Source organism: Ptiloglossa arizonensis, chromosome 14 (genome assembly GCF_051014685.1).
Source record: "Ptiloglossa arizonensis isolate GNS036 chromosome 14, iyPtiAriz1_principal, whole genome shotgun sequence".
NCBI classification, from domain to species: domain Eukaryota; kingdom Metazoa; phylum Arthropoda; class Insecta; order Hymenoptera; family Colletidae; genus Ptiloglossa; species Ptiloglossa arizonensis.
Window position 1 is genome coordinate 6808568 of NC_135061.1, and position 21349 is coordinate 6829916.

Sequence of the window (21349 nt, forward strand, 5' to 3'; positions counted from 1 at the left end):
GGCCGCGTTTATTGTATCGAGTCGATATTTCACCGCCTCTTTTCCGGCACGCCATTCCGCTACCTTCGCGGTAAAAATATCGGTTTTCGATACCAGATACTATAGTGCACCGACCCGGCTACATTGTTAGCCGCGAGAATTAAACGGTACGCGAACGCATAAATAAAAATAAAAAGCAGTGCGTTCACCCGAAGGCGCGTTCATTAACGACCGTTGCGTTATTAATCAATTAATACGCGGCCAGGACTCGCCGTGCTTCCGTCTGATCGTAATTGCGATTCTATTACGCTATTAACTTCGCGCAAATCGTTTAGAAACGCGAGCAACGATACGCAGTTTTCGTTTAAAATTATAACACGGAACAATCAGTGCCTGTATTTAAAGTCAACGAAGACGAATCGAGTCATTTGGAATTTCTTTCCTCGTTTCGCCGCGTCTAGAATGATTCTGCAAATTTTCAGACATTTATCTCGAGTAATAGCTTGCTCCGTAAGTTTTGTCCTTCGATAAAACTTATTGAACGGTACTTTTATCGAACGAGAAAACTTATAGAACAACCTAGTACATTATCGGTGGAAGTAAATGTAATTGAAAGCTGTCGGGTAAAATTCTAATTCGTTGCAACGTGTTTTCTAGAGTGAGAATTTAGAATTTCTACATCCGTAAATTCTCTTTCCCACGTATGCGTGCGTGTAGATTCGAACACTTTGTATACCAGTAAAACGAACGAAAGAAACGATCAGGAACGAAATGAAAAATTGTCCGCGATGATTATCGCAATTCATTGTGTTCTTCCGTTTCCTCGTTTCGCGGTGCAGAATGCAACTGTAAATTGCGTGGCGCGTATTTTGAATCGCCTTGTATTTCAACCGGGCTAAATTGCGATTTATACGTTCGAATTGTCCGTATTTCGGGTTATCTCGATTATTTCGGGAGCAACAATACGAACAAAGAGGACCGATCGGTGCAGGATTTATTGGATCATCTCGGGCCTTCGTTCTCGGTGTAGAACGAAACTAATTAATCTAATTTATGTTAAGGCCCGTCGGGTGAACGACCAGCGCGTTATTAAAATTCCTACGAATTTGCAATTTAGATCGATGGAACCGGCCGAGGGAACACCGGAACTAATTTCGCGTGAGCGTTTTATGGACAAATTTGTTGCGTTTATCGGGCATTTATGCGCGTTTAAAATTGATAAGCCTGATGAGGGGTTGCTGGCCATAACGAGGCTGATTTGCGATTAACGTTTTACCGATAAATTAGCGGAGCTGCCGTTGGATAACGCGGAGTGGAAATGAAGATCGAACGTTCGGAAGACTGGAATGGAAGTAATTGAGGAGTTTCGGTTCGAAGACCGGCAATTACAATGCTAACGATCGTTTTGGAGGACATTTTTATGCGAACGATTCTTCCTCTTCGAAGACACGCGGACTGGTTTCTGTTTTCGATTACTTTACGGTTATTATACAGTGCGTGTTCTTATTATTAATTCCGTGCTTTAAATACAGACATTTGTTACCTTTTACCGGGGTACCCGCTCCTCGATCCAGGATGAGTCGAATCTAAATAAAAGCGTTCGAAATACTTCGAGATCGCCTTTTTTTTTTTAACGAAACGATACGCTTTTCGATTCGTCGACTAATAGACTTTCGAACCGAGTAATTAACGAAATTATGTTACGTTTCGATGAATCGTTCGCGTACGCGATACACGATTTAAAGTACTTTTTTACTACTTGCGTTACAATTATTCTTTTCTCGAGTACATCGAGCAATTTATGATACACCGTCGATAAAATCGGCCGAAAAATATTTTGTTTAGCTTTAAAAACGACGCACTCGTTTCAGTTGTTTACCATCCTCTCTGTACAAAGACACGAATATTCTAACGATTACACAAACGAGCTTCAGGCTGTTGCAACGCCACAACTGGGACTTTAGTTACATTACGGATGACAAAGTCCAGCGAGACCGATAATTGAAGAATCAACGTATAATTTAATTACGTAATTCGTAATAACGTTGAATAACGAGACATTTATTCCCTCCTAAGGAATAGTTTTAAAATATTTGAAAATATCGTTCGGAAAATATCTACGTAAAATGATTACTTTAATTATTTGCAGAGCGGTGAGGGTCATAAAGTGCTTCACGCTACACCAGCTGATTTGTACTTTATGCACAAGCTAATCCATCTTCTCGCTCGTTCATTTTCCACCTCGTTACGGACTTTTATTTAACGAGCAGCGGCCTGTCACGCTTCCCTCTTGTCTCTCATTTTCGCGTGACGATTTATCGCGCGAAATCTACCACCTTATTCGAAGAGAACAGACTCACGGATCTCCGTTCACGCGCGTCCATTATCGATAATCTTCCAGTTTGCTCGGCCATGATTTCAGTTTATCTTCCTCACGATCGTTGCCGAAGAACCCGGCAATTACACCGTAACTCGAACCATCAATTTATAACGAATATATAAATATATAAAACACTTCTTCGTTTATTCAACAAGGATCTAGGCACATTTTTCTTTTTAACGATTAACTTTCGCTCCCTCGATTCAAATTCGACCCTCCACTTTCAACCATCCGAGACTCGGTACCATTTTTTCAAATTTCTCCTGCCTTCGAAACGAAATTTCTCCCTCGATATCCTTTCGCAAAAATTTGTGCAAATATTTTATCAGAAATCGTGCTCGATCAACGCTAGATTTACCAACCAGTCGAAACGACCGGTTTCGACTGTTTTTGCGAAGAAATTTATTTAAAATTCCATAGCACATTTTCCAAAGACGTTGCGACTTATTTTATTCCACACATAGTATCAATCTTCCAAGTTTCTTTCATCTCGATCATCGATTTTCCCGAGACACGTACGAGGAATATCTTAATACAGGAAAATCTATCGGTAGTTCTAGTGTCAAAGAACTCGAGAGTGCAGCCATTAACATTCATATTTTAAGTTACAAAGAATTCCAAATTGCTCCTTTGTTCGCGGAAACAGATGCAAATTTATGTTCCCGAGAAGCAGGGACGGACATACCGTAACTAACGCATTAAATGGATCGAATGTTGAGCAGAAAAGCTTGGAACGCGTTAACTGGGAACCGCTTCTCGGGTTCTTTTAAAATTGCATTTCTGATGGCTGTGTCCTTGTCCCGTGTCAAGGCCTCCATTAACCCCGGTACCGGAGTGGAAACCGGGTCAGTTTGCAGTAGAGTTTTATTTGCTCTTCGAATCAATATCGCGGATGTGCCGTTAATCTTCCATCGTCGACACGTTTCGATCGAGAGACAAGCCCTTATTTGTTCAAAAATTACCGATTCCAGCCGTACGAAAAAATTGCTTCTATAAACGTTTGCGTTCACGGGCGTTAAAAGGCGGCGAGGGCGTTCGCGAAAAGTAATTTAAAAGTATAAAAGGCGGAGTAAAATACGAGTACAGCGGAATGAAAAAGTCAAATCGGATAGAGAAACAAATTTCCGTACCGAGCGTAACAATGGCGAGTCAATTCCGTGTTTATTTCTTCGTTGAGTTTTTCATCCGAATAGCATCGGGATTAATTCAACCGTAATAGGGTAATTTCCATTTTCGGATGACAATTCTAACGTATTCCCTGATCTTCCATTAATATTTCCTAACGCCTTTCACCGAGTTTCTACAAAATTTAATATTCCTTCAAGTACCGATATTCTGTTTTTCGCCATATTTCCTCGATACGGAAGCTCGAGTCGTCGAGATAAATAAAGGGAAAGAAACCTTTGAAAAATCGATTAAACGACCTTTTTTCAATATTTTCGTTTCGTTTCTTCATCCGTGTCAATTTCATCCTCGTTACCGGGAATAATTGCGAATACTTGACTCTAATTGCGGAGGTATTGCAACGAAAGAGGTAAATGTGTCAATGGTATTCGAAATACGTGCGATTCCCATCGGTAACTCTGTGAAAAAGTTTTCGTTTCCCAGTTACGGGCGAGTGTTACCTCGTCTCTTTTGCATTTTATTCCCGGGTTATTTTATCGGCGTTTATTACCCCCATTCCGCGAACAATCTCCATTACTCTCTGTTCGGGGAGGGATTCGCGAAATGAAAATGTTCTCCCGGCCGGTTGCTCGTATCTCGTCGCGAATACGTTCCTTTTTATTTTCCCACGCGAGGAGAGTTTCCTTTTTTGAAATTACAACGAACCGAGTCTCGCCCCGGTCCCCGATTTCGATCGATCCGATTCCTGTCGACGTTTAATCGCGCATAAATTGAGCAATCCTCTTTAATTACGGCCCCAGAATCTCGTGAAAGAAGACTCCGTCTCACGGATTTACATATTCGGTGCTACTTTGTAGGGCTACTGCGCGAAATCACGCTTCCTGGTTCGTCGAAATGCGCACACTCCTCGTGTAAATCCGCCTTTTACGGTCGGTGGCGGTTCTTCGGGTACTTACGTTAAGTATGGGAAGTCCGAATAATTTCCACGTAATTGGAACCGTGATCCGATCGGTGGTCGTTCTTCTAGTTGGAACCGAGAAGGAAATCTCCGAATCGTAGAATGAATTTCGAAAACGATTTTCCTCTCTGTGATCGCGTATGTTTTATCGGTAAGGATACTCGAAGAGTATAAAATACGAAAGCTTACTTTTGCGACAGAAATATAAATTTGTGTTAGAGATATGAAAGGATATTTACAAAATACGAAAGCTTTCGTATTCGAAACAGACTCCTTGGGTACGTTTCTTTTCGGGAACAAGGTTGAATAATGGGTAAACACAGGCCCAGGGCTGTGCAGCGTTAATTCGACTATGAACAGTATCGACTAATCCCTGTAGTCGAAACGAAAACGAACCATCTGTTTCCAAAGTAGATACAAATTCCCTGCTCCCTGTACTCTCATTTCACCGGGCTAAGTAATTAAAGAACCGAAGATTTGCATACGGGGATTTACATATTCCGAGCTTACTTTGCGAGGCAATAGCCTAGAATCGAGTTTTTTTTGGCCGATTAAGGTGCATCCACTTTAAGACCCCTCCGGTGTTCGTGCACACGGAACGATCAGGCTCGTTTTAATGCGTTTTCGTGCCAGCTCGAGAATTACCTCGTTCGACAACGACATCGGAGAGGATCATCGAATTTTCTGTACCGTTTTTCAGCGTCGTAAACGATCGGTGCAATTCTCCTCGTGACGTCTTGTTCTCTGCGCTAGTACGTTTAAGAGAATTCCAATGTTTCCTTCTACACATTCCAACGTAATGAAAATAAATGATTCAACGCATCGTAAAGGTGTTGCAAACGAGCGCAGAAATATCCATGAGCAGGAACAGGTTCAGCCTCTAATAGCTGTAATTAGTTTGTAGGCAAATTAGTCTCGTTTGTCCAGAATTTACGAGAAGTTACAGTCCATAATAATATCTAGCCTCCTTTGCGAGAAATTCATTGAAAATACATTCTCCACGTTCGCAATTTCGCGCGTGCATTATTATTACCGATGCGAAACGTGTTGCGCAAAATTTGCATTCGTCGCGTAGAGACGCACGTTACGAATTGTATTCCGGAATTACATTTAATACGATCGTTAAATTAATTATCGCTCGGGGATGTTAATATTACTTTGGAAGTTCCAAAGTGTCGAGTTTCTTGTTTCGTTTTCCAGCTTCGAATTAGTAAAGTATCGTGTAACTTGTTATGTCACGCCAGTTATGCAATCTAAGCTGGTACGTTCGAATCCTTTTACGAACGTATTCAAAGCAGGAAGCGTTGGATCGATGTCTCTGTTGCGACCGATATATTTCGAAAACGTACGTACAACGCGAACATTTTTACGTTCAATTTACAACTTTTGTCGTACATCTTTCTCCTATGAGAGTCAACGAGAGAAACAACGATGTTACGCAGCTCGTATTTCGAGTCATATCGTACTGCAAATACGTACCAAATTTCATCGCGATCCATCCAGCCATTTTCTCGCGACACGATGACGAAGAGATACAGGTAGAACTCTATTTATACAAATAGATTAATTAGTATTTCAGTCGGTAGTTATTACCGTTCTATTAAAACTCGAGACAATAAAGTATTATTGCTCGGTACAGTATTATATTGTACCAGAACCGCGGCAAGCTTTCCTTTCAAAAGACCCTGTTTCGCGCGAGCGCACACACACATCGCGAATACCTAATTCAACATCCCTCTATTCGTTCACAATTTAAATGCAAATACAATTTAACTCGGCTCTCCGAATAAATCGACTGTAACTGGAAAGATACGGACAGTAATAACGACCGCGAGAAACGTCACAAGAGACACGTACGAACATCGTTCTGCTTTTTCATTTCCAACTCCGTCACGTTCCGCCGTGCGAGCAGCTTCTCGTCCCACCCTCTTCCAATCCCATGTTCTCGTCACGCTCCGGGAAAATAAATCTCTACGCATCCGGAAAGTTTTCGATCGATCCCGGCCTGTCCGAGAAAAACCGTAAAATTGGGACAGGGTGTCGTTAACACCGGGAAAAATCGCTGGAAGCCACCGAGGACACAATAACCTAGCCACCGTCACCTTTTAACCGTTTATTGCCGGTGTCTCTGGGTCACTGGGTGCACAAATTTTCACACAGCCGCACCACCATCGCCACCCTTGGCGGTTGCAATAAATTTCCCGAATTTACGAACGACCAAGGTCAGCCATAAACCGGCCACTCGGTAGCCGAGACTCGAATCGCGTTCGAAACGTTCGGGTCGAGTTTTGCATTCCGAAGTTTTCGAAACCCACGTCCCGGTGACCAATTTCAACGATCTGGACGGAGAAATTTTTCAACGGGATATTTATGGACCCTTTCCCTCACAGTTTTATTGGTTTCGGAGTTTAGGTTACTTTTAGTGCACGAGGAGTGCAGACACTCGTGGAACGAAACAACGAATAGGGGGTGATTTTCCGATGGATCGATCTCAAGTTTGGATAAGCGTGGATGGACGAGCTTTGTTTTCTTCGAGCATCGTGGAATCTACTATGTTGTTCGATAAGTTTTCTCGGTTTCTCCATTGTAAAAAGATCTTCCAATTGATGTCAAAAATATTCGGTGAACGTTTCGCGATATCGTTTCCCGTTCACAGTAACCTCTTCGTTAATTTCGTTTCGTACATATCCAACAAATAATCACGAAAGAGGACGACGGGAAATGAACGACACAGGAAACTCGTCGAATCGACTAAAAATTTCTAATCCATAAATATATATATTTCCCACCGCGTCGGCTGCTTTCTTTTATCGAGGGAGAGATGCACGTAGACGAAGTTTTACGCAGCGAAGACGATTACGGTCGAGAAAGTTGAAAAAAAATTGAATGGCTCGTTATACACCGTAGCCGGTTGATTCATCGGAAATGTTTCATCCTCCTATTATTCCCGATAATCGATGTTCCGGTGTATCTCGATTCATTCGCAAACTGAAATCGAGCGGTGTGCTACCGGTGGTTCGCGTAGTCCCGGTATCGATAAGAAATGGCTCGGTATCTCGGAGCCAGATGCTCGCACTTTATAAAGTTCCCGGATGGTTTTATAATGTCGAAGCTCGCGGAGCGGTTCACCGCGATCTTCCTCCACATTCTTTTGCTCGGAGTTCCACCTTCTTTTATCTTCTTTAGCGTCGTTGCGGGTCGCCGTGGAACAACTCGGTGGGGATTCACGAGCGGCGTTTAATGCGCTGGTTAACGAACGGGAGGAATTAGCGGCCGGTGGAGCGCGTTTTATGGAAAATCGGTGGTAATTAAACGTTCGCCGGCAAAGCGAGTCAATGCACCGTGCAATTTTGTTGGGAATAAGCGTTATTTCGCGGAGAAACTCGTAACGAGCATTCGTCCGATTACAAAGTGCCATATTATGGTGACCGGGCAGGTTAATGGCAGCGCCTGGTTTTTGTACGTTTCAATTTTGGAAATGACCGGGGACCGCTGACAGCCACGCGGAATCTCGTTTAATACTTTGACGGATATTTTTCTCCTTTTATGCGTAATGGTATTCGGCACTTGCACGCGTTAGGCCGGTATCCAGACTCCCGAGATTCTTCTCGCAGTTCCGTTCACCGTCGTCGCAGCGTAGCCCGGTTTATGGCTATATTAAACGGTCCTTCCGTAACTCGTTCAGCTTCCCTGAGAACTCGTTAATGCAAAACTGCCACTCGTTGCCTCCGATATACGTATCATTTCGGTTTCGTGTTAGGCGAAACGAAATTAACGCGGAACGAACCTTTCGCCCCGTTCTCTGTACGTGCATTTTTCGTAATGGCCGTACAACGACTTCTAGAGCAGCGAAACGTCTTCGTTGCCGAGTAAACAGTTCCTTGGGAATTTGTAACGCGCTGATTCGGACCGAGACTGGAAACGCTCGGATCTCGTTAAATATTTAACGCGACGAACAACCACGTCCACGGAGAGATTAACGAATGTAAACTTGCGCACTGTTTTCAAAATTATTCATCGTTTCGGGAGTGTAAACGTATCTTGTTTAGCAGATTTTTGGAGCAATGTACAATTGGAGTCACACGGGTTACATAATATTGTCTAATCTAGATCTAAACGTATTTACAAATAAGAAAAGCAAAGAGGATGACGATAAGATAAATAAGATACAAACATATCTCAGTTTTCACATTTTTGGAGCAATGTACAATATAGTTAGATACGTTGCGTAATATTATACACGGTATTAATCTCGTCAGAAATTAACACGATTCATCTGGACGATTCATCTCCACGTTTTATAACCGTTTAAAAGATTATCGGTTGATCCTGACAACTCCGTGTTAATTTCTTCAATTGGAGGTAAATAGCGGAGGCGAAAAGAAGTTTCAGGAAGCGTTCGCTTCTATAAGTGACAAAACATCGAACGACGATCGACGAAGCACAGGATTGGGGATCAACCGAACTCGTTCGAAGATTTCTCAAGAACGATTTTTTAATTTCAGGACACGATGATGGACTGCGGAGGTGACGGAGGAGGGCTCGAGGACCTCGTCGATCTGGCGACCGACGTCGCGGATTCGTCTCCAACAATTCGAGGTAATTAAACTTTCCATTCTTCTCGTTCCCCTAGTGACGAGCCATTCCTGGAAGATTTAAATCACAGTCCCTTCGTTTAAACCGAGAAAGTCATTCAAGGATTGGAATCGGGGCTGGGATCGACTTCGTATTCGCAAATTAATTCAGCATGAATTTCAAGACGTCGTTTCGTCGAACCGAATAAGACGTTCAATGTGAAATAGATTATCCAGACAAGTGACGATCGAACTATTAAAGCGATTATACAATATACAACCATTGGTGTAATTAATAGAGGCTGACCTTTAATAGAACAAAAAATGCGAACACGTTTCCAATAAATCTACCAAATTGGGAATATCACCTTTCTCGAAAAACGAAAAATCGATTCCAATGTTTTAATTTACCTTTCCGTGAAGAAATCGTGCTTGTATTCGCGTCTGAAAGAACGTGTTATTTATAAAAAAAACTGTTTCTTACGACACACGTATTTAATGTTCCCATTGGACGGAAGAATCTCTTTCTTTTCGTATCTCGTATTTTTTTATGTATCAAGGTGACCTTGAAACGACCCGAGTACTCAAAATATGCATTGTTTTTTGTAAATTCCGTGCTTATAGAATAGTGCTTTACGATAAGAGTATAATGTTTAGATTCTAAATGTGTGGTTGAAATGTGTAAAATACATTCCGATCGTTTGTAATAATAAATACACGTTACGTATATACTTCTTACCTAAAGGTGGGAGGAGAAAAATTATAGAAACAAAGTGAAAAATTCAGGTGACCTTTAACCTTTCGAAGCTTGAATATATTTAAATATATTTCGTAAAACTTTTTCTACGGAATTTCCAGTTTTCGTTATTAATAGATGAATATAAAATAAAATAACCATATAGAGTCAATCGTGTAGCTTAACGAACGTCAAAAAAATATGTTTGAAAAAGTCACCTTGAACTCTAAAAAAGTTCCGCGTCTTGAAAGAATCGCAGATACTTATAATTTGAATCGACATAACAATGATTGTAATAAACAAAAAAAACACGCTATGTACGTTAGTTACGTAAAAGAAATAGATAGATAATTACTTATCCAGATATTGGAAAACATTCTCGTAGTTACTTCTCTCTATTTTAAAATCGAAGTATACGAAACGACGTTACGCGACAAGTTTATTTATGTAACTAATATACGTACATTGTTTTTCTATTTACTATAACTATTATTGTGTCTATTCAAGTTACACGACGATCTTTCGAACACTTAATTTTGTCTTACGTTTATTTAGCAATATTTTTAAGCCCGCACAGTGTAAAGCACGTCTTATTTCTCAAGAATATTTTCACTTTATTTATTTAATCTCCCTCGTAGAGATCTCTCCCATCTCTGGACAAAAAATATGCATTTATTATTAGAAATAATCAGCATATACGTTTCACATTTTATCATTTCGTCTTGACGTACATTTTCAAACTGGAGATTTCAATTTTTTACAAATTTCCAATATTTTACATTCACCTCATCGTATCCTTGCGATATCAATTCATTATCAATTACACGTATACTTCCAGGTATGAACCTTTCTTTGCAATAGACAATGCTCTTCTGGACCGTACTTATTACAATATCAGTTTTCCCCCTACGATAAACGACAAATTATTTCACCGGACAACTGTTATTATAATTCGCCGTATGCGATGCGTTAACGTGATCACTTTAACGTGTTTTTGTATCCTCCTCGCGAAAGAATAAATTAACAGTGCGTATTATCATCCAAGCTTCTCGTAAAATCGGTGAACAGGTCCCTTGCAATTTAAATGCTTCTCACAGTATCCTCGATTCCATTTCCTCTCGAAACTACCCTCTTGTTTCGCACCCCGTTTTCTACGAAACCAGTGTACTCGCACGTTTTATTTACTCGTTAATTAGATCGTCAGTGGGGGGAGGGGGGAGAGGAGGAGGAGCGGTAATTAAGAGAAGGTCCGCGTGTAACGAGACAGAATAACGCTGTCTAGATAGGGGTGTTCGTAGGGCGCCAATGGGGAACGGAGGGGGCTGGCTCTCGGAAATTGTTAAGGTAAATAATGTTCGGCTGCGGGGGAAATTGGCAGGAATGTAATTACTTCTGACACAAAGGGGAATGTTTTCTCCCTACTATCCACGAGACGGAATAATTATTTACAGCCGCAAGAAAACTCTTTGTCGCGATCGTTCGCATTGTGTTCTCTCGCAATAGAGAAATTGCTCGCAGCTAACGTATTATAAACGTATCGTTAAAACGTTTCGTCCCGAGGCTGAACTCGCTGGATTATATCCAAAGGAAACGGAGCAACCGGAAAAGCGGAAAAACTTAGCCAGTGTTCGACCGAAAAAAAAAATAGGGGAGAGTACGAAATTGTATCTTTTCTTCACGATCGAGGTGACACAATCTACGGACACGTTGCATTTGTTAATATTTGGCTCCTTTTGCTCCACTTTTTTTCCTATTTTTTTCATTAACGAACTAAACACAAAACTGTGACACTGGTTATTGTCAATGTCTTTTCCAACAAATGGAAAAAATTCACAAAAGAGCTTGTATGATAAAATTCCAAGAATAATTTACTCAGCCTCGATGAAGAAATTCATCGAGTACAGATACAGTGAGTCGCAAAAGTCTACGTAGAATTGAACGTAACAACGGAGAAATAATAAGAATCGTTCAAGTTCGATGTAACGTTGCTCCAATTTGCAAATCGTGTACGATACCCACTGTATCATCGAATCTCGTCTCTTTTGCGATATTTCTAGGGTATATATAGATTTTTACGAGCGATTGTACAAAGACCATTCGGTACATCCAATTCTTACCGAGAACTTACAGAAACGCGAGGAAAGAAGAAGGGTCGTTCGAACGCCACGAGCCTCCCTTGAATCTTCACGATTTCCCAAGAGAAACCACCGAAAGGAACTCGTCTCTCGAGCAGCGAAGCGTTTCCAAATAGTTGTGGCGGGGTTAACGAAAGAGTCGACTTGGGAGACCTCTCTTTCCACTCGTCTGTTTCAGTGGAACTCTTTCCCCTTTTACCACCAATGACTTCGATCCTCGTAATAACATTTATGAAAGTAACGGTGCTATCAAATATTCTTTTCATCGATACCACTATCACGAAATAGACCGTATATTGGCACCGAATTGGTCAATATTTCCAAGTGACAGAAATTAAAAAATATTGTACATGTGTGTAAAATCAGTGACAATAATAATTGCAAAACAACGTATCCTCAGCAGATATCAGCAAAAGACACGAAAATATCGATATTCGAATTTCGAAAGCTTCCATTTCTTTAATTCTCAAGATATCTTTTCCGTGGTTCGTATCATAACCATTTTCGTATTTGTCAAGATATTTGATCCTTTTGAAAGATAACGATCGAGACGAGATAAACGATTTCTTTCTTTTTCTCGCCTTTACCAATCAAGAATTATTGGTAACATCGATTGGATCGATCGCTGCCGAACGAATACCAAGTCAAGCTTCAAACTGAAGCTTCGCGAGGCCGGTACTTTCTCCCTTAGTCGTTTCTTTGGAACAACTACCGCCATCTGTGCGTCAGGTAGTTCTGGGACTACCCTCGTAAAGAGTAAGGAGTTTCTTCGTCGAAGCATCGAAGTCACCAACGACGTTGTTTTCCATGTTCTCGTATTCAGCGGGGGACAAAAAGGGGCAGGCAATTTCTTCCGGCGAGTGAATTCTCGCGCGAATCGCTCCCGGCCGATCGTCCGAGATCGTTCAGAATCCGTGTAATTAGGTCTTTTGGGATCGCGGGATGACTCCGCGACAAAGTATACACCCATGGTTTACCACTTTATAATTAAGCGAGTTCCTCTTACGCGACTCGCGTTCTCCGCGCTTAAACGCGTCCTGTAATCGCTCCTAATTACCCGGTCCTTCAACACGGTGGCTGTCTTTCAACATCGAGCGTCAACTCCACGGAGGAAATTTTCGGTCACGCGATCGGAACGATCGGTGGTATCGATCACGAGCCCGTTCCTGTCCAATCGACTTCGATTTTCAACGGTACGCCGGACACTGGGCGATCCTCTCTCTCTCTCTACGCTCCTTTTAGATCCCCCCAAGTCGCCCGGAATCGCGTTTAATTGCCCCCTGTTGCTCATGGATCGATCCACCCCTCGATCGATAATTCGCAAGCTCGACGGGGATCGAGATCGAAGCTCCTAAGTGTCGCTAATTGGCTCGAGCGGTGATTACTCTGGCTTTTGGTTCGCTTCGACGCGAGACACCGTATGCTTTTTAATAGATGTCGTTAACCACGATGAGATTCAACTCGAACAATTTGTTCCGAGCCCCTTACCGAGAGGTTTCAAGAGTCGCTTCGAACGCTGTTTCGAAAAGGTCTCGTTCGTGTTTTCGAGCACGATTGTATCTCCATTATGCGAATCTACCTTGCACGAACGTTCGATCATCCGAGCACTTTGGCGTTTCAGAATTTTACAACAAAGTCAACAAAGTGAGCTCGTAGAAGTACTCGTACGTTGCGTTACGAGGAAATTCTTCGTACAGCTAAAACCGATTTTAGCGAAAGTTCGCGTACACGTAGAGCATACTGGTGCATATTTAGAAAGAGTTTCTTTCTCGTTCCTTTCGATTCGAAACTAGTTACTTTGCAATTGAGTTCATCGAATTGTTTTGAATCGCTTTTAAATGGTTTCGAGCGACTTAAATCTTAATTACATCGTATCAGAATATTTTAACAACAGATCGTTACTCGTAATAGAATTTCGATGGTTGTCTCTTCGAAATAAATTCATCGATTCCTATGGATTCTTAAGAAAACAGAATTCGAGAATTTCTCGTTCGAATTTTAAACACGATTTCCTCGAATCGAAGTCACAGTTCACCGACAGAGTATATCGCGTTTGAAACAAGAACTTACCGATATTCTTATCTTTATTTTAAATCGGGTTGTACGAAACCCCTTCTATATAATAGAGATCTAGAGAAGTTACCTTCGAAAAAGAAAGTCTACTATCGAGTACCTTCGGTTAACTTACAGACTTGCTCGATACTGATTACGATCCTCGCCGTTCTCCACTTAATTACCTCCAATTTATCGAACCTCCCAGAACCTTCATTTTCCGCGCTCGAAATAACCCTTTGTTTTCGAAGCAACTTTACAGTACGAGGAAACAATGCAAAGTCAATTTCCAAAGATCGTGTACCGTTTCCCCTAATTTTGTCCAATAGTTTTACGAATTTTGGAGTACCGATAAGTTCTCATTGCGAACACTTTGCGAAAGACAAATGGAAATCGACCAGTATGGAATATTCTTTCAAACAAAGATTGAAAGTTATTCTATCATTCTTCAAAATCGACGCAGAACTTGAATTCTTCGCGCTCGAAATAACTTTGCTTCCGAAACAACTTTCCAAGGAAACGATACGAAATAAATTTCGGAGCTTCCTCTAAATTTCTCCCGATAATTTCAAAGTTTCTCGATCGCGGATAAATGTTCTCTCCGCGAAAGAAAAATGAAAAATCGATACCGAATATTTCTGGAAATAAAGTTTCGCGTTCGTCGATCGTTCGAAATCCAATCAAATGATAATCACCGATATTGGATAGTAGGTTACACGGTACCGAGAAAAAAGACTTTTAATATCGGTTTCTTAAAACCGAGCTGGCCAAGTTGCTCGAAATTGCGTTCAATCATGTTCAACCACCTTCATCCGTTGAATTTCAGCGTCCTCTTCGGCGGTTCGATTCCACCGCGAGTACGCGAGTCGCTCGGAGCTATTTCCGTGCCACTTCCATCGCCGCGAATTATTCCCAACAACCCACAATGATTATTAGTAACCTTCTCCCGTCCGGCCGTGGTAATAAAACTTATTTATACAATTCCGGCCAAGCTCCGGCAAGCTGTAAACGTCGCCTCGAACTTCGCTCTCTCGTCGCTTTACTTCCGCTGCGTAAATAACGCGGTGTGCTCACGATGTTCGAAACGTTGAAACGTTTGCTAAAACGGGGCCCTTTGTCCAAAGAAACTGGGATAATCGAGTCCACGACGGGAATATGGGGAAATTGGCCCGGTTTCACCGACGAAACCGAAACATTTCCACGGTCCCTTTCGCTCGTGGATACCTGCTTCCGTAGGATGCGCAGAAATCCCAGGAAATTTTTCATCGACGACCCCCGGAAGGGTCCTGCCTTTTCTGCGTACCTTAAACCCCCCTCCCCTCCCCTCCCCTCCCCCTACCAGCCCTCACCCTCGCCACTTCGATGCGCCTGGGAATTTCAATGATCGTTCCACTCGGATTTACAAATGGAAACGACCTAATTTTTCTTGCATTTCGAACGAAGGTTTCATCAACGAAACCACCCTACCGTTCTCTTCGATAGCTGCTTTTAACGTTGATCAAATTAAACCGACACTCGGCGGAAATTTGCAACGCGCGATAACTCCTAAACATTTTCTTTCATCGATCGGAAACTTTTGTTGGAAACGCCCTGTACGGACTCTTTGATATCCGTAACACTTTTGCTGCCAAAATTCAGAAACTTTTAATTACAAACGGCGTGTGTACACGCTTTTCGAATGTAAACGAAAATTTACGGAAAGTATGTACGCGTGAGCATCGTGGTTGTGGAAAATATAGCCAGAGTTCGAGTACGGTAATTTGTACTTTCGAGTGATAATTTTTGAACGTAGCTAGAGATCGCTACTTACCCCGCTTTAGGGGTAACTGGAGGTTTTTTTCTTCAAAGGGGGAATTACTATACTGCTGTGGTAAATATAACCAACATTGGTTTACACGAGATCGATTATTTAATTATCTGCAAAAATATAAAATTTGTACGTAAAACTATCGAGTGTACTTCGATGCAAAATATATAGTATACAGTATACTTCACTTCGTGTATTGAAAATTCGATCTTGCGAGAGATATTCGAGGAAATTTTCCATGTCCATCTTCGTGAAATTTTACAAATTCGTTAAACAGTTAAAAACAAGAGACGGGAGAACTATCGTCGAAAGTTTCGAGTCGCTAACGGTGTCTTGAAAATGATCGAAGATACAGGGGAAGTTTGCGTCGCGTTACATCGATCCATAAAATATTCAAGAGCAAGGAGAAATGAAAAAGTTACACGTATCGGTAGAATTTCAGTACGTTGGAACTTCGGTTCTCTTCTCTCTCCGGACTTGTGTTCTCAGCGAAGGGTAAAGCAATTCGAGAACTGTAAAGAGAAGCTTGCAGAAATGTTATCTCGAACTTGTCAAAAAGCGAGGTAATCTCTCTGAACAATTCCCATCGGAAGTCCCGTAAAAGTTTCATTCTAGACTCTCTCCGTGCTTCAATAAAAGTCAGAATAGTCCGGAACTTGCGAGAAGACTGCTGTTTGAGTTTCCGTCCCGCTCGCAAAATTAAGTTAAACTCTTCTCGAGATCTCGAGTTTCCACCGGTGGACGTAATTTTCAAAGTAATCTTCCACGTTCATCGGAAAAAGAAGAACTGTAGTTTATTTTAAATTTTCTTACGTGAAACTTGTCAGGATTCGATCAACGGACCAACTATTTCAATTAACGTATCGACTGCTTATCACCCGACGCTTCGATCATCGTCACACGATTGATTCCAAACTCTCCGGAGTTTCAATGGAAACTGAAACCTATTCAGAACTTGCTTGGAACCAGATTGTCCAGTTTCAATCTCGCTCGAGTCAAAAGTTAAATCGAGTCAATTAAAACTGAATACGACGCGAAATCGTGACACCTTTTTAGTACCGATACTATTCAAACGAATTGAAACATTGTTAATCGGTTCAACGAGAATCTTATCGTCAATTTTTACAAATTTCAATGGAACATTCTACTCTGATTTCACCCATTGTATATTGTTAGTTCGAGTAATATGTTTCTCGTTAGTTCGCTACAGAGAAATCGATATTTGTGATTAATTTTTTCTCCGCCCTTTTGTGGTTTTATAGCGGTAACCTTCAAGTGGCTCCCGTCGTTCAATGTGGCGGGAAGATCTACGTAATTTCACGAAATAGTTAGGTTCAATCGCAACGAATACGATTTATATTTGATATTGTTCAGTAATGGAGATTTTAACGTTCGAGTTTTCCATAAAATCTTGAAAAAGTTATTTCCAGACTCCGTATATAAACGAACTGCTCGAACCGGTGAAACCGATAGCTTAAACTGGCACAGTTAACGAATTTCTTCGCTCTGGAAATATATTGCTCGTTTCTGTTCAATTAGGTGTGTCGATACTTGCTGGCACAGGTGTCCAAACCAGAAATAAGGAATCTCGGAACTGTATCGCAAAAACTCGATAAATCGACGAACGATTGACTCGTCAGGCAGCACGATCGATCCAACATCCCCAATATTAATACATCAAGTTGCACATCTCTTGGTCCATCAATTATCCCTAAACAAGCAAACAAATAAATCCCCATCGGAGTCGATTGGATTTCTTCGAACTCGTTAAAAGCTCGCGGGCGAAAATTAAGGCGATCCTGCATCGAGACAACAGATAACGACTCTCTCGGTCGCGAGTGTTCCAAAGTCCATTTATAAGATTCATTAAAAGTTTTGTAGGTCGTTACCATTAATCACAAAGCGCCGCGACACTGGCGTCTCACCAGTGCACCGGGGAGAATAACTTTCCGCTTATGGTCGTTCGGATCTACTGGCCCCCTTTTGAAATATGAATTTTATATGCTAATCGCCCCGATTTGTGAGACGTTTGCCCTTACAATCGTAGAAATTTCAATCTTTCGATGGAAATTACAACGCAGCGCAGTTTTGTACAATCGTAGAGCTTCGAAAAGCGATACGTTCGATCGACAGCTTGGAAAATATTCGATAAATAATTTTATCAAGATTTCTGTCCGAAAACTATAATAGGTTGCTCGACAAGTTTCGTCGTTCGATAAGAAATGGAACTATTTTTTTACAATGGAAAAAACGACGAAACTTATCGAAGAACTTAGTATTTATAATTGACTCGTTAATTTCGCGAAATGTGCGTCTATTTTCCGAGCGTAATATTCTCACTTGTTCTTGGATTGTTGTTTCTCGATTAATCTTTACTTTCGTTTCTTTCAATTGTACAAATTTCGTAATCTCTGTTGGCTCAGAAATTGTTTCCAGATCCTGGCCGTGGGACGAAACACTCGCGGATACGTTGGACGCCCTTCAAGCCCTTTAAATCGTTGACTAACCTAACTCAATCCGGCCTCGGCTCGTCTCGGAGGCCATAGAAAGGAGACATTTAAATCTGGGTATCCCTGTGGGAACGTCCGGCATCCACGTCCTGGGGGGTTGTCCTCAAGGGGAAAAAAAACAATGAACTCGTTTCTGACTGGTCTGTATACTCTCCTTTGGTGTCGATGGGGTAAAGAAAAAAAGGAGCCGCTAATGTATGTACTGCTTCTCAAAAAATGCCCTGCGCGAAGAAAAAAAGAAAAAAAAGAAATCGTCTGGTTCGTGAGACGAACGGGACGACATTCTTCTGTTGCACGTTCAATTTATGCGAATTCGGATCATAATCGAGACTCGTTCCTTTCCTTTGATAGTAAAATTGGGCAGTTCACTCGTTGAAAACTCAACCGACCGAGTTCTCTTCTCTCGCGAATAATTTTTCAAAATTTTTCAAAATCGATTGCTACGGTTTCCACTCGAAATACCAACACCCTGTTGTAAAATTCGATCGATCGGTGAACACGATGAAAAATAAAAAATCATAGTGTACGAGAAGGAACGATTACGAAATTTGCATGCCTTTTTTTATGGGGAAACCCGATATCTCGTTATTGTTCAGGGGAGCATCTTGCGAGTAACAGAGGGTTATTGGTAAGGGCACGAAGCAGTTGATCACAAAAAATTTCGACCTAATTTCTGCATCTAGTTTATCTGGTAAATTTATTCCACGGTTACGTTACGTATTGTTCAAATGTAAAGTACAATATTCGTGCAACGGAAGGTTAGGAAGTATAGGTATACTTTAGTGTCGATCGGTGTTATTTGCTAGAACGGTTGTATATTTCGCAGCAGAATGCAGTGGCATTCGAAATGGCGCAGGAACCATTTCCGTGACCAAATGGAAGATTCAACTTCTCCGAGAATACTTCCTTTATCCCGCCATTTATCAAAAGCTGTATCCTTCATTGCGCGGGTAAATACAATGTATCTGCGCAAACATCATTTCCATAAGCGGACGCAAATTCTGTTTCCCAACTACTCTCCCAACAGCAGCGTGTTGTTACATAATTCATAACGAGAACAGTTTTCCTTGTTCATTCCCCTCGTCTCTCATCCCCCGATCCTCAAAAAATAATAGCTCCAAGCTTGCCGAAACTTCGCTCAAGATTCCCCCGGTTTCTTTTCTACTCAATTTCGACTGCTTGTCCGAAAGTCGATTCTCGAATTACTATAGCACGAAATACAAAGAAACGTATCCTTATTTCGCTCGATGGCTCTAGTTTCTTGCTCCAAGTTTACGTCTTCCCTCGCCATATTACCGAGTCGTGTTCACGTAACATTTTCTGAAAGACGTTCCAGAATTTATTTTCCACTTTGACATTTTTATATTTGGAAATTCTTCAATCCCGATAATGAACATCTAGACGTTGTTCAGATACCGATAACGTGATTATGTAATTTAAAATTCAATCAACGAGTAAATTCCTAGAATATAATTACACAAGGAATCATCGTTTAAACGGTTGGACAATTTACGAGGATTCCGACGTGCCAGCTTGCTTTCATTTATCTTAAAAGATTTGTTCTCGTAATCTTGTTTTCTATCAATTACCCATCGACTGTCTGGATTCTTGAGATATCTCATAAAATATCGTTTAATTCGACTCTCCCCTCGATGATGATATCTACGTTGTTCCCAGGAGCAGGTAAGCCTTAAATGACCCAACCTGACGACCCTTCTTCGATGTTCTCACAGCTCGAAGATTGCTTAATTTTCTCTCGAAATCAGCTCTCCTTTCATTTCCTCGCTTCTTTATTCCCTTCCATCTTCTGCGTGTCGATTCCCGATAAGTCAGCCTGTAAACTATCGTTTAAATGAATATCGTTTATGCCAATCTTGTCGACATCGTTCACAGTACCTGACATCTCTTCCACGCCTAGAGTTTCAAGATCGTTCAATTTGCTTCGAAAGAATTTCAATATTCACATTTCCTCCTATTCATCGATCTTCTACACGTCGTTACCTGAAATATTACTCCGTAAAGTATTCTTTAATTGATTATTCTCCGTCTCTATGGTATCCACGTTGTTCCCAGGACTGGTTCAACCTGATAACTCTTCCGTGTTCTCCAATCTCCAAACTAACGTTCTCTTGAAAATTTTAATACCCTCGTTTCTCTTAACATTCCCTCGGTTTTCCGTACGTCGATTCCTGAAGTATTGTTTAAATAAACGATCTCTGTGCCTATGGTGTGTCCATCGTTTTTAAAACCAGGCAACCCTAACTAGCCGTAACCGGAGACCCTTTAACGTTCTCCGAGGTTCGTGTTTGCATAATATCTTCCCAGAATCGCGAATCTTTGATCAATCTTCGTAATTTCCCACTAAGTTTTCTCCTGAGTCTACAGTTCCAAGTTTATTAACTTCCTTTAAAAACCAATGGGTCTTGCAGTATTCCTTCGATCTTCTCAGCAATGATTCTTAAATTACCATCGTATAAAATATCGTTTGAGGAAAGTCTCCCTTCGAAGACGATGTCCAGATAGTTTCCAAAGACTGGTCTAATTCGATAACTTCTCTACGCTCCAGATTCGCAAGTTTGTTTATTATATAAAAGTCAACGTGTCCTCAGTGCCAACTTCATCGACATCGTTCCCAGACTCATCCAGACACCCCTTCTCTCGAATCCAAGTTAATTTGACATCTTCCCAGATTCAAGAAACTTGGAGCAATCTGCCCAATTTTCCCATATTCGGTACAAGTGGTATTTAAAGAGTCAACGTGTCCTCTGTGCCAACTTCATCGACATCGTTCCCAGACTCTACCAGACACCCCTTCTCTCGGATCGAAGTTAATTTGATATCTTCCCAGATTCGAGAAACTTGGAGCGATCTCCCCAATTTTCCCATCCGATTTGGAATCGGTTCCCTCCTCGTTCTTTTCTCCGTGAAATTTCCGTTTCTCGATCCCCGAAACATCATCGCATAAAGTATCCTTTAATTGAACACCCCCTGCGTAGATGGTATCCACATCGTTCCCAGGAACAGGTAAGCCCGAACTGGCCCTACCTGACGAACCCCTCCATGGTTCTCATAAGGGGCGCGTGTACGCGCAGG

At 41.4% G+C, this 21349-nt stretch overlaps 1 protein-coding gene across 1 annotated transcript in view; it reads left to right on the top strand.

The window, feature by feature from the left end:
• Window positions 1–21349, top strand: part of LOC143154277 (uncharacterized) — a 40048-nt gene that overhangs the window by 13141 nt on the left and 5558 nt on the right. The window contains exon 2 of the mRNA XM_076326236.1: window positions 8948–9041. Coding sequence (XP_076182351.1) covers window positions 8948–9041 — 94 coding nt within the window. The remainder of the gene's footprint in view (window positions 1–8947; window positions 9042–21349) is intronic.